At 46.6% G+C, this 16,279-nt stretch overlaps 2 gene segments (V, D, J or C); one reads left to right on the top strand and one right to left on the bottom strand.

The window, feature by feature from the left end:
• LOC122915504 overlaps positions 1–16,279 on the top strand; it is a 189,298-nt gene that overhangs the window by 151,836 nt on the left and 21,183 nt on the right.
• Positions 8,504–9,250, bottom strand: LOC122915508. The segment is given in 2 exon segments: positions 8,504–8,952; positions 9,159–9,250. Coding segments are annotated over 2 exon segments (483 nt in total).

Genomic DNA, 16,279 nt, shown 5'->3' with positions numbered 1-16,279 from the left:
ATGTGTCCAAAGGAGGAGGTGAATTCAGAAACCTCCTGGAACACCGACCATGAACCAGAACTTCTTATTCTTTGGATTCTTATGGAAGATGTTTGGATCACAGATTTTAAATGTTTCCTCGTTTTTTGTTTTAGCCTCATTGGCACACAGGCCTATATTATTTCATCTATACAACATAGTGATTCAACAAGTTTATACATTATTCTATGGCCACATCTGTCACTATACAGTACTATTACAATATCACTGACTCAATTCCCTATACTTTAAAAAATATTAAATAAATAAATAAATATTTCTTCTTTCTGAACTTTTATTTTTCTGGATAGCTGGTTGTCCAACCTTGACTAGCACAATAATGGTGCAATGTAGGCTATAACTGTTTTCTCATGGTTCTCTATTTTGTATTTCTACCACTACTTTTTTCTAACATAAATCTTTTTAATCCCAATGAAGTCCCAATACTTCATTTCTTGTATTTGTTTCCCTGGCCTTTGGAGAAACATTCAGCAAGAAGTTGCTGTGGCCTAGGTCACAGAGGTTGCTGCCTGTGTTCTCCTCTAGGACTTTGATGGATTCCTGTCTCACATTGAGGTCTTTCACCCACTTTGAGTCTATTTTAGTGTACAGTCTAAGAAACTGGCCCAGATTCATTCTTCTGCATGAAGATGTCCAATTTTCCCAACATCATTTGTTGAAGAGATTTACATTTTTTCCATTGGGTATTCTTTCATACTTTGTCAAAGATTAGTTAACCATAGAGTTGAGGGTCTACTTCTGCTTTCTCTATTCTGTTCCGTGGGTCTGTGGGTCTATGGGTCTGTTTTTGTGCCAGTACCATACTGTCTTGATGAAGACATAGAGCTTGAAGTCTGGAATTGTGATGCCTCCAGCTTTGCTCTTCTTTTACAACATTCCTTTGGCTATTGGGGCTCTTCTCTGGTTCCATATAAATTTTTGGATTATTTGTTCCAGAGTAAGATACAAATCAGCAGGGTGTGAGTGAGGAGGTCCTGGCTTATAAGTCCCTGCGGTCCTTCCATTTGTCTAAGTTAGGCAGGCATAGTAGAGGGAAGGTTCTCAGTGCTTTTGTGATGTGTATACATCTGGTCCAGGGCATTATTTATAGGTACCTGTCCAGACAGGTTTAACCCAATCCCGTTAGCAAATAAAGCCTTATGGGGTAGTGCAGAAAGTAACTTTGTTATAAGAATGACCTAAGTGGGGGGTGGGCACCTGGGTGGTTCAGTCAGTTAAGTGTTCACTTTCAACTCAGGTCATGATCCCAGGGTCCTAGAATCAAGCCCCATGTCTGGCTCTCTGCTCAGCGGGGAGACCGCTTCTCCCTCTGCCTGGCCCTCTGCCTACTTGTGCTCTCTCTCTGGCAGATAAATAAATAAAAATCTTAAACAGACAAACAAAAACAAAACAAGAGTAATACTCTGGAGGAATGGCATCACACCTGCACCTTTCCCTTCACGACCCAGGCTGCCACCAAAACGGAGCCCATTGAGACTCAGACGCTGTTCCTCCTTTTCCCTCTGAAGGTCAAGCATCTTCTACAGTCAGCCATGCCCAGGCACCACAGAGGACCACAGTGAGGTCTCCCAGACTAAGAAGCAGAGACCATGACCTTCAGGGTATGCAAGGGAGCACAGCAGGGCACACAGCTGGAGTTTTTGTTGCTGTCTCCAACACTGTGGGTGGGTGGCTGCCCCCTGCTGGCAACAGTAATAGGCTGCACCTTAGGCCTCCAGGGCTTCTGATGCTAAGACAAGTTAAGAGTTCCCACCCACATCCAATGCAGAGGGTTTTGTGGTTGCTAAGGAAGAAGCAAATCAGCAGCTCGTGGGTGAGGGAGTCCTGGCTTAGATGTGATCCTTCCACCTGAAGAAGTTAGGCTGGCAGAGGAGAGGGAAGGTTCTCAAGGGCTTCTGGGAGGCATGTGGACCTCTGGACCAGGGCATCACTTACACTTTCCTGTCCAGACAGCTTAATTCAACCCCATTACCAAAGAAAGGGGCAGTGTCGGAGGTGAATTTCTTCTGTGCTAAGAATCTGGTGAACATAATTTACATCAGCAAATCCCAACCCCCACAGGAGTGCCCTCTCTTCCCCTGGCCGATCCTGAACTGAGCCCTTGTCCATACATTAAGGTCTTTGTAAAGACCTCTGAACCCCCAAAGTGAGGGAAACTAGAACCCCAGTGTGTGATCTGGAGCCTAGATATATGCAAGGATGTTCAACGAATGACAGACCCTGGCTCCCTCTAGAGAAGAGAACCGCCCTCCACCCACCTATAAGGCTGAGCTAAAACATTTACCTTTCCCTCTGAAACTGGATGATACACAGCCCTCGGCTCATTAGCACAATACATTTAGCTCTCTACCCCATGCTGGTTTTAAAAGGATCCTAAGTTTTGAGGGGCTAAAATACAAATTCCATTGATTTCCACTCCAGTTTCTATATTTCCTTCATTCTACCTGCTTGGATTTTGTTTGCTCTTTATTTTCTAGATTCTTAGGGTAGGAGCTTAAGCGATTCCTAGGAGATGGTTCTTTCTTTCCTAATTCAGGCATTTTTCAAATTACATGTCTAATATTATTTGTTTATCAATTTATTACAAATTAAACACAAAGCTGAGAGAAACATTGGCTATTTCTTCAGCTGGGAAGCAATAGGAGAAATATGAGAAGCTAGAATTGAAACATGGTTTTGAGGTGTGGGTCCCATGCTCTTCATGATCTATTACCTGGGGAGATTTTTTTATTTGATGTCCTCAGCACTAGGGACTCTTGGGAGAAAGAAAATGGAAATAAGCAAACAAAAAAGCCTTAAGTAAGTGTGACAGTTGTAGCAGACACAACTTGGGTGGGGGGGGCCATGACACCTACAGCCCAGGGTTCATGCCCTCCCATTCACTGTGGGCAGAGCTCAACTTCCTTCGAGCCCATGCGATTTGCAGAGCGGAAGGGATTTGACAGATGCAACTACCATCCCAAATCAGTTGAATCTCAGTTAATTAAAATGGAGATTATGCTGGCTGGACCTCACTAAATCAGGACGAAGCCCTTAAGGGAGGAACTAAGATCTCTCCCTTGCGGATGAATTTCCCCTTGCTGCTATGATTAGTAAGGATCTCACACGTCAGGAACTTTGAGTGGCCTCTAGGACACTGAGGTGACCTCCGGCCTGCAGCACCAAAGGTCAGGACCTTTAGTACATAGTCACAAAGAAAAGAATTCTTCCCACAACCTGAGAAGACCTTGGAAACAAATTCTTCAAGACTCTGGATGAGAAGGGAGTCGGGCCAACACCTTGGTTTCATCCTGGAAGACCTCAAGAAGAGAACCCAGCTAAACCCTGCCTAGAAGACTGACACCTAGACACTATGTGATGATCAATGTGTGTTTTAGCCACTAAGTTAGTGCTAACTTTTCGTGGGGCAGTAAAGAAGGAATAGGACAGTAAAATTCCTATGTGGTGATACAGTGTTACAAGCTTAGAAACTAACGGGAATCTCAGGACCCTGACATGTTACAGGACACTATTTGTCAGTTTTCCCAGCTCCCCCTGGGGAGGATACAGAAGCCCAAGGGAGGCCAAGGTAGGGGTGGAATTGGATGTGAAAACTGTCCCTTTCATCCTTGTCACTGCATACTCACAGGCTTCTGGAGTTCACTCTACCTGTAATGTTCTAGAAGACAGAAAAGGAAGACAAGAGAAGACCTTGGCCAGATACATGATGGGTTTCATAGAAAAAGGACATGATAATCAGACAAGGTGAAAAAGACAAGTAAATAATCTAGGACAGAAGAAGTCATTTTGAGAAATACGCAGAGATAGAGAAACCTGAATCAAAGGAGCACAGATAACTACATCCAGTTCTTCATTTCTGAACAACATGGAGGGTGACTATGTGAGCCCTGTAGTCATATGATCATTAAATTATAAAACAGGTTCTGTGGAAAACACAAACACACAGACACATGTCAGTCCGAGATCCTCCTCTCTCATAGTCTGACCCTTTTACCCAAACCACCCAGAGACCCTGGGTCATAAGGAGAAACACCTGAGGGATGGAGACTCACTGAGCAGCCACCTGTGGAGGCTTTTGTTTACACGAGAGCACCGTGGGAGGAGTCTCCTTGCTCTGCTGGCAGTAATAACTGGCAGCATCCCCATTCTCCACCGGACCAGTCGTGAGACTGAATTCCGTCCCAGACCCACCGCCATTGAACCGGACCGGGACCCCACACACTCCACTAGATGCTTTACAAATCAGGATTCTTGGACGCTGTCCTGATTTTTGTTGATACCATGTAATACAGTGTGTAATGTCCAAAATGTCACTGACTTTCTGACAGGTCTTGCAAGAGATGGTGGCCCTCTGCCCTGGAGACATAGTCAAAGAGTCTGGAGACTGGGTCAGCACAATGTCCCCAGTGCAGCCTAGAATGAGAAACGCAACAAATTTGACAGAGGTGCTGAGAGCATCCCAGTGGAGACCCACAGCACTGATGACCTTGTAGTCAGGGTCATGAACAACATTATGAGGAACCGAAAAATGGAAGGGACCTGGACAACTGGAACCCCACGCCAAATGCTTGAATTCCAGCCACCAAGAACCCAGAAACACCAAAAGTATCAAAGCCACAGTGAGTTTGCCCACCATTTCTCTGTGTGCCCCCCTCTCACCAGAGCCCAGAGCAAAGGATCCACAGCAGGGGAGCCCCAGACCCCATCTTGGAGAGCTGGACCAGAGGTTGCTCCTCGGAGGCCCTGACTGCTGCTTTTAAGGATGTTGAGAGCAGCCTGGGTTTTTTCTAATGACACAACATGCAAATCAGCTCAGAAGAGCTTGAGGTTTTGCCCAAAGCGGCATGTGCTCTCAGAACGCCCTGTGGGACTTGGGGTCAAAAGAAATTTCCATGTATAGCACAAGCATGTCCCAAGGGATTGGGGGACCAGTTTCTTAAAACTTTGCCTTCTAGTCTGATGACACATTGGGGAGTACCCTGGGCTGTCCCACTGTGAAGATATAGGTTATTTCAGGAACACTCTTAATCCCTAGAATTAACACAGAATTTATTTCAAATTGTGATTATGGTCAGGAAGAGAAAGCTGTGGGATTATAAAAGAGTGAACCAGGGTGGCCTGGCTCCGATGGGGAGAGGAAGTCAGCCCCACTGAGTAAAAGGCCTTCAAATGAAGTCCTGACATGTCCTCAGGACCTGGAAAGTGTGAGAGGGCTGAGCATGGAACCTTGGTGAAGGCTGGGAACAGACACTAATCAAGGAACTTGCCTGAGTGTGAAAAAGCACGGGGTTCTATCTGCTCAGTCCTGGAAACCAATGTCCTGTCTTCCTGAAGCCCTCCCAGGCAGAGCAGTCATTCCCGCTCAGAGTCGAGAAGCCCCTGTGCCCAACTCACATTCACCCTGCCTCTAACATTGACGTGTGGTGTGAAGGAACCATGACAAAGCCCAGAAGACAAACCTGTGTGAATCCCAGCTCGCAGGGCAAGAGCACATCCTCTATCACCTCAACAATTTCTCATGAACTAATTCTTCATCTTCTACAAAATGCCCTCCCAAGTGGCTCCCAGTGACTTTTCCCAGACAGGAGCAGGCTGAGCAACATGTGACTTACCATCGCCTAACGGATCATTCTAGTTGGTTGTCATCTGTCAGGGCGAGGGCCAGGCAATGGCAGGGGGTCCAAGGGAGTGGCCGGCAGGCAGCACCACCAGGTACCACCACGACCTTGGACTCTGTCAGCTCTGCCTTCGTCCTCCACGGGGATTTGCATCAACCTCCCACCCCTACTGCCTCCACCACAGGCCTGATGCTGCTCACTGGGTCTTTTCCACAGAGAAGGTATGAGCAGCCTTGGGAGGGTGAGGGCAGCCTGAAGGTGCCAGTTCCTCAGGCTCCTGCTCTTACGATGCAGGCGAGAAAATGTCCCCAGGGGGACCCTCGTGCTCCCTGAGAAGAGTGGTATTGGGAGGGGACAGGAAATGAATGCCACCAACTGCACAGGCTTGTTTAGGGTCTGGCCTCACCTTGGGAGGCCCACTCTGGCTCTAACAGAAACACAGCATCTCCGCATCAGCCCAGTGTGCTTTTGATGGCAGCTTCCGGTGAGCACATGACACTCTCCCAAGCTGCCAGGTGCCTGGTGGTTCCCCAGGAGAGAGTCTCCATCAGCTGCAGGACCAGTGAGAACCCGGCCAGGAAGCACTGCTTGGCCTGCACCAGCAGGGGTTAAAGGCCCTCATTTACCTCCCTTCCACCTGAGTTAATGGGGGTGCCCGCCCCTTCAGAGGCAGCGGCTCTAGGACAGGCTTGACTCATACCATCCGCAGTCTGCAAGCTGAAGACAATATGGCTGACTTCGGTCTTACAACATCAGGATGTACCATCATAATGACAGGACCCCACATCAGACTTCAGCCCTCATGCTAGTCATGACAGCCACAGTCTGGCCTTCTCCACTCAGGTTCCTACCTTGCTTCCCATTGCCTCCAACAGCCGTCCCCATGCAGAACCTCCTCTCCACCAGATGTTTGTAGTCTCCATCTGCTGAGCATTCCTATTTTCTGACTTTGCCATTCAAATTTTATCCAGAAAAAAACAGCTCAGGAAGGAGACAACACTATATCTCAGTCTATCCTTGTGCTGGAACCAATGCACATTATTCTTTTCCCAACATATTTTTAATATTAAAAAAAAATCTTCTAGTGCAAAACCAGGAGCAAAGAGCAGGCTCCTTTTGTCACTAGAAAACATCTTACATTTGGAAAGAACAGCAAAGGCAGATTATACGAGGATGGCAAACAAAAAATATGGAAGATGGGAGAGATAAAGGACTCACCACCTGGACACCTTCTCCCCCGACGCTTACTCACCAAACCACTGACATGCACAGCAGCCCCCACCCTGTCTCTTCTCAAAGCACCCTGAGTTTCTGTGTTTCCCTAGCAGCCTGCTCACCGAGCTTCTGTCGCCCCCTTCAGCCACTTTTAGACTTCTAGGCCTGCCCATAAAGTGGAAGAACGGTGTTTGAAATCATGATAAGTAGACTACACCACCCTAGTATCATTCCTTCCTAGTATCATTCCTTATTGCAGACAAACACCAGCCCCAAAGTCTCTCCTGGTTTCTGGAATATTTTAGTTCCCGCTTCCTAGAGCCTCTCACCACCTGTCACAATTCCTGGTGGTTTCAGTGTATTCGGTATATGACCTTCCAATACCTGCTCTCTCAGTTGTTTGGCTGACCCTCCTCCAATCGTCTCTTCCCCACCCAATCTTGATCAGTCCATGGCCATGCCTTGGGTGCGCCATCAGAAAATCATGACCAGCTCTCCACCATTACAATGCTGAGCATCTCGGGATCTCAGGGGCGCCTGGGTGGCTCAGTCTGTTGAGTCTCTGCCTTCAGCTCGGGCCATGGTCCTGGGGTCCTGGACCCAAATGCCCAAGGGACGACTTTAAAGGAAAAGGTGACAAGTGGTGAAAAATGTGTTGAGGCACAGCATCCCGTGTTCCTAAAGTGACAGGGTTGAAGAGTGAGGGAACCAGAGCACCTGGGTGGCTCAGCCTGTTGAGTGTCTGACTCTTGGTTTCAGCTCAGGTCATGATCTCAGGCGTGTGAGACACAGCGGGCGTCAGGTCCGACTCAACAGGGTGTCTGCCTGAAAGTCTTGCCATCTCTCTCAGCCCCTCCTCATCAGCAATAAATAGATAGATAAAATCAAAAAGAAAAAAATGAGAGAATTGCCTTTGTGAGAATGAGTACACTTGGGAGAAATGGAGGAGAGAAGGAGGTAGGAAAGGAGCTGGAGCAGAAATGGATGTGCAGGACACTGCCCAGGAAGGCTGGGAAACAGGGCCCATGGAAGGAAAAAGCGAGAGGGACAATTCCTTCCACGTGGGAGACTCTGAATAGGAGAGCTCAAAGGTTCCATCCTGGGAAGGTTCAGTGTGGGAGGGTGAGGGAGGGTGAAGAAAAGAGAATGAGGAAATAAAAGAGAAATGTCCCAGAGTCCAAGAGGAGCAGGAAGGGAGAACTGACCCGCAGGATGTGAAGTTCACGGCCCTTGGTCAGAGGCCAAAGACAGACCTTCCTGGCTCACTCCTGCCATGGGACGCTGGGAAACATCCAGCTACCTGGGGCACAAAAACTCCCGGCAGCATCCCTAAGACATCTTCACAGCATTTGTCTTCATTAACCTCCCACAAAAGGGAGGCAGGTGGGATGCTTGGGTGGCTCAGTCAGTTAAGTGGCTGCCTTCAGCTCAGGTCATGATCCCAGCATCCTGGGATGGAGTCTCGCATTGGGCTCCCTGCTCAGAAGGGAGCCTGCTTCCCTTGCTTGTGCTCCCTCCTTCTCTTTGGCAAATGAATAAATAAAATCTTTTTAAAAAAAAAAAAAAAAAGGTGGTATGGGGAGATGCAGGAGAAGTCCACTCCCTTCATTTTCTGCTGGGATCTTACAAGCCCTGCAAGGAGTAAGTCAGGAGAAGTGACTTCTCAGGCAAAGGGGAACGCACATGTTCAGGGCTGAGCGGGGAGGAAGCAGCTGGTGCAGCAAAGCCTCACTGACCCATGGTCCCGGGCAGCAGGTTTGTGTTCGGGGCTGAAGCACTGTGGGCGGAGAGCTATAATGATGCTGGCAGTAATAGTTTCCCACATCTTCGGCCTGGAGGTTGCTGATGGTGAGGGTGAAGTCTGTCCCAGACCCACTGCCGCTGAACCGGTCTGGAATGCCCGTGGCCCTGTTGGACGCACGATAGATGAGGACCCTGGGAACCTGCCCAGGTTTCTGCTGGTACCAGGCTACATAGTTGCTCACACTCTGACTGGCTCTGCAGTTCATGGTGACCCGCTGACCTGGAGACACAGCCAAGGAGCCTGGAGACTGAGTCATTGTGACGTCCCCATGGGAACCTGCAATCAGAAAAATGGTGATACAGACACACTTTATCCCAGTCATGCTGAAATATGTCATTGCAAACGGGCTTCCTAATGGTACCACATGGCAGTACATCATTGGGTCTATTTTGGAAATAACTAGTGTTTCTCATTATATATCTTAAAAAATTATTTAAAATGACACTAGTCCAGAAGGACTGTGGCACTTTTCAGCTTCTCACCTGAGACCCACAGCAACAAGCAGAGGAGGACCGGCCTCTGTGATGCCATCTTGCTCCCCCTGCCTGCCTGACACAGCTCAACTCATGTAACAAAGGCCCCTTTTATACAGCCTGAGCCTCTGGTCTGGGCCTGGAGGGGCTTATGCAAAGCAGTCAGGGGGAACAGAAGCAAATCTCATAAGCAGTGGGTTGTGAAAGTACCCAGTGGAAATGTAAGGAGCCAACAATAAGTCCAAAATAGAGTTGTATGTCAGGAACACACAAAAGTCAACTCAGAAGCTCTGAGAACAACTTAGTTCTAAAGTGACAAACTGCTACAAGATCGAGTGAAGAGCTTCCATTATCAATTTAAAAATATCTTTAAATGGGTTCAGTGTCCAGAAATGATGAACTTGGCTCTTCATATCAATAACCCTGGTAAAATAACAAAATATGCTGGGAAACAAATAATGGGAGGCAGGAGGGGCAAAAGAATTGGAAGACATAAAAATAAAGTGGAGAACTTTGGGCCCAGCTTTTTATAAAATCTCTGACAGGGGAACATCGAGCTCTGAAGCCATTTTCTCCTGCAGATGGGTAAGGACATGGCAAACACTTGAGCTTGGGTCCCAGAGCTGTGCAAGGGCCAGGGAGATGGAAGAGATGGAAGACAGGCCCAGAATTTCCGCCCTTGGGGAGACATGTGGGATCCTCATTGGACCTAAGGGAAGACTGAATCCTGATTTTCAGTTATTCTGTCTTTTCAGTTCAATATTTCTGTTTTGTGTTGAATTAACCAATGAATGAAATCTAGGTGTCTTCAAGAAAATTCAGTTCCCTCCAGTGGTTTGAGAAGTCAGCGCAGGGTTGCTTGGGCACCATATAAACTTGCTGCACCTGTTCCTCCTCCTACTGTTTCATCTTAAGCAGAGGGAAGGGGGCCGGGGTGGGATTCCCTTAAGACATGCAGTCCCAGTGAGGAGGGCAGAGGCTGTGGAGGCTTCGGGCGCACTGCAAGTCCAGCTACAGAACTTCTGCCATCTTTTTTCTGAGTGGGGCAGATGCCTGAGGCTTCCTCTGTCAGGTGGCACCCTGGCTGTTCCGTGGGTCGCCGTGGCTGCTGCACTGCTTCGTGACATGAGCCATTTCCTAAACCCAGACGGAGCCTGTATCAAGTAGACTCTGCCTGGGGATCCACACCTCACCCTCACAAAGGGTCGATTCACCCGTCACTCCACCCCTCCATTTACCTCTGATGATGGTTAATTTTATGTGTCAACGTAAGTAGGCTAGGACGCCCAGTGGAGTGGTCAATGCCCATTTAGATGTTGCTGCCAAGGTATTTTTTAATGTGATGAACATCTACATCAGTAGCCCTTATCACAACACAGAGTCACCCGTGCTGCAGAAAAGACTCACCACAGCCCTGTTTTGCTTCAAAAAGGAAAGAAAACGTTTTTATTATTATTATTACAGGGAAAAAAATAGAAACAGAAGAGGAAAGGAATCTACACATACAGGAAGAGAATAGTAGGCAAAAATGAGAATAAGGCCACTTTGCCTCATACTGGATACTTACGACACCCCACCTCAGCTGCTGGGAAGCCTGGTGGAGACAAAGGCCGGAGTCCTGACTGAGAGGCCTGGGCGGAGCGTCCTCTCCTCAGGGGACACTTCCAATGGACCATTCCCACAACGGCCATATTTATAGGGCAAATAATAGGGTTTGAAATTAAACATTTGTTCACCTACGTGCAGTTAGGAGCAAGAGCTTGCTCCACAATGTCCACATTGACAATGTCCACATTGTCATTTTTATGTGACAAACATGACGCATGTTTGTCCCATGGCGGGGGGGGCAGCCCTGCCTGGAGCAGGAGGGAATGGGAGACAAGGCTATAGCTATTGACGTCCACAACAGAAGGGCTGTTCCTGGAGACCAGACAATATATTTTAAACAGTTGGCTCTTAAGGTCATTCACACAGCTCCAGTGTCACAAATAACATTCCTTAGCCCACCTGTGTATATGCAGGCCCAGGTGGTCAGTGATGCGGGACAAATGACAAAAACATTTATCTATACCGAACACCTCCACAAGGTGTGTGTGGGGGGGTCTCATCCAATCAGTTGAAGGCTTTAAGAACCAAGATTGAGGTTTCCCAAAGGAGAAGCAATTCCTCTTCAAGAGGCAACACAGAAATTGGGCCCGAGCTGCCAACATACAGATTTCGACCTCCAGACTGCAATATCAACCCTAACCTGAATTTCCAGCCTGCCCGCCAATTTTGGATTTGCCAGTCCCCACACACCCAAATCTCAAAATTTCTCTCTCCATGCGTACTTACTAGTTCTGTTTCTCTGGAGGACACGGACTGATAACACTCTTCATGCAACTCATGTCCCACCACTGAAGACTGTAAAAATTCCAAACATGACACTCATTTCTATCTCCCCTCCAAGTCCTCTCAATGGACCATTCTTACTATTTCTCTTCCTTTCTCAAAGCTCTCTATGGGTCACAGAGAACTGATTGTCTTCACTTCCGTCTCTTTCTCCTTCCCTGAACCTCGGCCTCCCCCACAAGAGCACAGACTCGTACAAAGACCAAGTGTCCCGGTTTTCACAGAACTTTCTCGAATTTAATACGGAAATCCCAGCCCCTGAGAAACCCTCATTCTTAGGAAAACTGGAATAGTTAACCCCAGTGGACAAGGAATCATGCCAGCCCATCGAATTGGCTCTTTTTAATATTGCTTGAAATCCTCTCCCCTATCGCCTCTCCACGAGGCTTTTCATCTCTGAAGTCAATAATCTGGCAGATTTGGTTCCCCGATGACTCCCCCACCCAATGAGACGCCATGTCTCCCTTCTGCATTGAGGGAGGGGGGGATGCAGAAGAAGTTTACCTACTACACGATGTCCCAGCATATTAACTGGTCACCAATCAATTTTATACGTGAAGCTGTGCCTATTCTTTGATAATCTTCTGAATAATTTATGAATCCTCAGAAGTAGTGGGTCTGGCCTGGATTACAAAAGAAGGCATAGACTCAAACTATGACTAGAACTAGCACAGTGGCTCTTCTAGAACGAGCGAATGTATTTTAGTGCAGATTTTAAATCAAAATTTCTATATGTGTAATACAAATGCTTTACTTCGAAGATCTTGGAGTCTAGGACACTCACTATTATCTTCATTGATTTGGTAAAAAACAAGAAGTGGGGAAAATCGTACCAGCAGTCCACAAAATTCCACAGTCACACCAGGGCATATGGGCACATAGATCGAGCTTGCCAAGGGGAGAAGCATGAGACCCCAGACAAACAGGGCCTTTCAGCAGCCACCTCAGGATGCCTGAAGTAGCAAGGTCAGGGAAAGAAGGTGAGAACAGCAGAAGCAGTTGGATTCCATGGGTACATGAAGCAATTCAGAGTCAGGGAATGTAAGAAACTCACCCACTTGATACTTACCTTATTATTATAGATATCTGGGGCATCTTACAAAGCAAATGCCAAAAAAGTCGAATTTTAACATCCATTTTTACTTGCATCCAGCCCAGGACATGTCCACTTTCTTGGTAATCTAGTCAGGAGACCCTGGCATGGCCGTAGGAAGAGTGGTTAGATTCTGCTCATATTGTAACTGTCGAACAAATACATTTTGATGACATACGGGATGTGACATGTGACAGAAAAATGAAAGACCTGAGCAAGAAGAAATTTGAAATGTCATTTACTGAGGTTGGGAAAGGTGAGGAAAAGCAACTTTGGGGGAGGAGACAGAAATCAGGACTTTGATTTGGACATACTGGATTTTGTGCTCTTAGCACTCCAGATGGTGATGTGCCTTGGGCAAGTGGATATGAGAGTCTGGAGCTCAGGGAACCAGTCGGGGATATGGATGCGAATTCAGACCCAGTGTGAGGTCACGAGGCCATGAGGGTAAGTAGAGGAACAGGGACCAGGCCCTGTCAGGTAATGTGGAGAGGTGAGGGAGATGAGCAGGAACCGACAAGAGACAGAGAAGAGTGGCCAGTGAGATAGGAGCCAAACCAAGAGAGAGTGAAACCCCAGAGCCAAGAAAATGTCTTAAAAATGTCTTTTTACTTTGCAGATGTAAAAACAAAACAAAACTTAAAAAAAGAAAAGGAGAATCTCTTTCAGGACAGGCTTTTTTTTTTCCAAAGATTTTATTTATTTATTTGACAGACAGAGATCACAAATAGGCAGAAAAGCAGGCAGAGAGAGTTGGGGAGGCAGGCTCCCCGCTGAGCAGAGAGCCCAGTGTGGGGCTCCATCCCGGGATCCCAAGACCATGAACTGAGCTGAAGGCAGAGGCTTTATCCCACTGAGCCACCCAGGTGATTAATTGAACACAGTGTCCCTTATAGGACCACAACTCCTCCCTGGGCGGGTGGAAAGTTTGGAAGATTACAACTTGAAAAAAACTAGACAGGGCAGAGGGTGGTGGAGAGTTGCGGGCACTTGCTGCCCTCTGCTGGTCGTATTCATGCATTACATATTAGAGGAAGATTGCTCAGGAGCCTTTGTCTTTCAAAATATCTCAGAATTTTTTTTTTTTTTTTTAATAGGGAGAGAGAGAAAGAGAGATCATGAGTGGCGAGGGAGGGGCAGAGACAGGGAGAAGGAGAGAGAATCTCAAGCAGGCTACGCACTGAGTGGAAGTCCAACGCAGGGCTTGATCTCCAGACCCTAAGATTATGACCTGAGCCGAAATCAGAGTCAGGCGATTAACCGACTGAGCCACCCAGGTGCCCCTAAAATATCTCAGAATATTAAACCTAGAAATAACCTTACACTTCCTCTGTCCCGGCATTTTCATTTTCACTAGGTGCTTGGCCAAGAAAGCTTTGCGTAAGGTCATATACGAAGTTCATCAGACTTTAGGTTCTTTCCATTATTTCAAGTCCCCCTCCCATTTGCAACCAAGTACAGCCACAAGCTAATCTGCACGTTATTCCAATTCAAATGTCTTGTACTCTATGTTTTTTAATGACAAGCTCTATGACCACATCACATCACCCCACTCACTGACCCCACCTAGTGGCAGAATAAATAAAATGGGGATCTTCCAGGATTCTGAGGACTCACCCTAAAAGTTTCCTAGGGAACATTTCCTCAGTTTTCAGTCTTTCTTTTCATCTTTCATAGAAATTTTGCATCCCTTCCCACAAGTGGTCCATTTGCGTTTTACTGCAAAACATATTCTTCACAAATTCTACCCTTCTGGAAATCCCTATCACCCTAGTTTAAGAAATAACCCAAGAAAGCACGCAGAATCAACTTCTCTCTAGTACACTACAGCCACAAAATAAAACAGTCCCCATCGATATTTCTGTATTCACAAGATAGATCCAGTCTTTCCTCTCAATTCTGGTATTTTTTTTCATCGTGGATTTTTTGCATAAATTTTGACTTTTAAACATTGCATTAAAATGTTATTTATTCGAATTACTGAAGGGTTTTCTTTTTTTTTTTTGGTACCTCCTTAAATTTTGTGCCTGAAGCTGGTGCCTCACCTGCCTTACTCTGGTCCCGATCCTGCATAAAGGGCTCCAAAGAGCTAGATGAATTTTGAATACCATAGACTTACACATCCTCACTGCGAAGACCAGATTAGCCCTGTGACTATTATGACTGATACCTAATGACGCACAAGTTTCCAAGTACAACCAGTGACAGAAGATCCTAACTGTTCAAATCCCAGCCATCCAAATTTCCAGATTCCCTATATAAAAGAGGACGCCATGTTCTGACCTAACAGATGGAATCTGGGGTTGGCATGGAAGGGCTGGTAGCATCTGGCTCAGTGAGGAAGCACTAGGTCCTCCTAAGGGAGAAATAACTCAACACACAGATCGGAAAGGAAACCTGGTGGTTGGAGAGGAAGGGGAGGAGGCGCGGGAAGACAGGCAGTTAGACAGTAGAGAGAGGTCAGATCATACTGCACTGGAATCACCTAGAGAGTTCAAGAAAGTCCTGATGCTCAGTCACCACCCAGAGCAATTTCATCAGCATCTCTCAGGGTGAAAAACAGTCATCAGTAGTTTTTAAAGTTCCGCAGAAGATTCTGACCCTGGTGGCCAAAAATGAGAACACCGGTATAGGCCTAGGAGAACATGCAGTTAGAGACCACAATGTGAAATCTTTGAAGAGTTTTAAATGGGAATAATTACATCTAGTTACCCCCCCCCATTTTTAAAGATTACTCTGGTTACAAAGGAGAATAATACAAAAGACCTATTGTTCAACCACCTATCTGCAAATTTGCTGGAAGTGAGGCTAAGCAGTGAAAATCAGTATGTGCAGGGCGCCTGGGTGGCTCAGTGGGTTGAGGCCTCTGCCTTCGGCTCGGGTCATGGTCCCAGGGTCCTGGAATCGAGCCCCGTGTTGGGCCCTCTGCTTGGCAGGGGGCCTGCTTCCCCCTCTCTCTGTCTCTGCCTGCCTACTTGTGATCTCTGTCTGTAAAATAAATAAATAAATAAATTTAAAAATTTTTTTAAAAAAATCAGTATGTGCTAAGAACTTATTACATGCCCAGGCACTATGCTAAGTAATTCAGATATACTATTTTATTTACTCCTCACAGCACCTTTTAAACAAGAGGTATTATTCCTACGTTTCAGAAGTCTAAGGCTTACGCAGGATCACAGTCAGCTCAGAAAATACAGTGTTCTCATCAAATCTCTGTGTTGATATGCCAATTCACCATGCCTCCTCCTGCTGGGAATGACCAGCAGGCCATTGTTGGCCAGAGGTGTCACCATCGGGGTTACTGGAAGGTTAGGGTTTTGGTCATAAATGAATAAATTGGCCTTTGGGCTGGCATGAGGATGAATCCATCCTGGGCTGAAACAACAGCAGGAGATTATAAGCAAGCAAGGCTAAGGGGTGGCCCCTTGGCTCTGGGGCATTCACCAAGAAAAAATCCCTCTAAGGTCCCTGGGTGGATAGTGCACCAGATTCCCAGGCCACACACCAACCTTACCACCTCATGTCCTCTATATACAGTGAACAGCTATACAGGAAATAGTCATATGCATTCCACTTTTGTAATTCCTATGAAGTTATTTATTTATTTATTTATTTATTTTTCTATGGAGTTATTTAGAATATTATA

Source organism: Neovison vison, chromosome 8, assembly GCF_020171115.1.
Source record: "Neovison vison isolate M4711 chromosome 8, ASM_NN_V1, whole genome shotgun sequence".
Lineage (NCBI taxonomy): Eukaryota > Metazoa > Chordata > Mammalia > Carnivora > Mustelidae > Neogale > Neogale vison.
The sequence above is the reverse complement of the archived record's forward strand: the minus strand, read 5'-3'. Positions and strand labels throughout refer to the sequence as shown.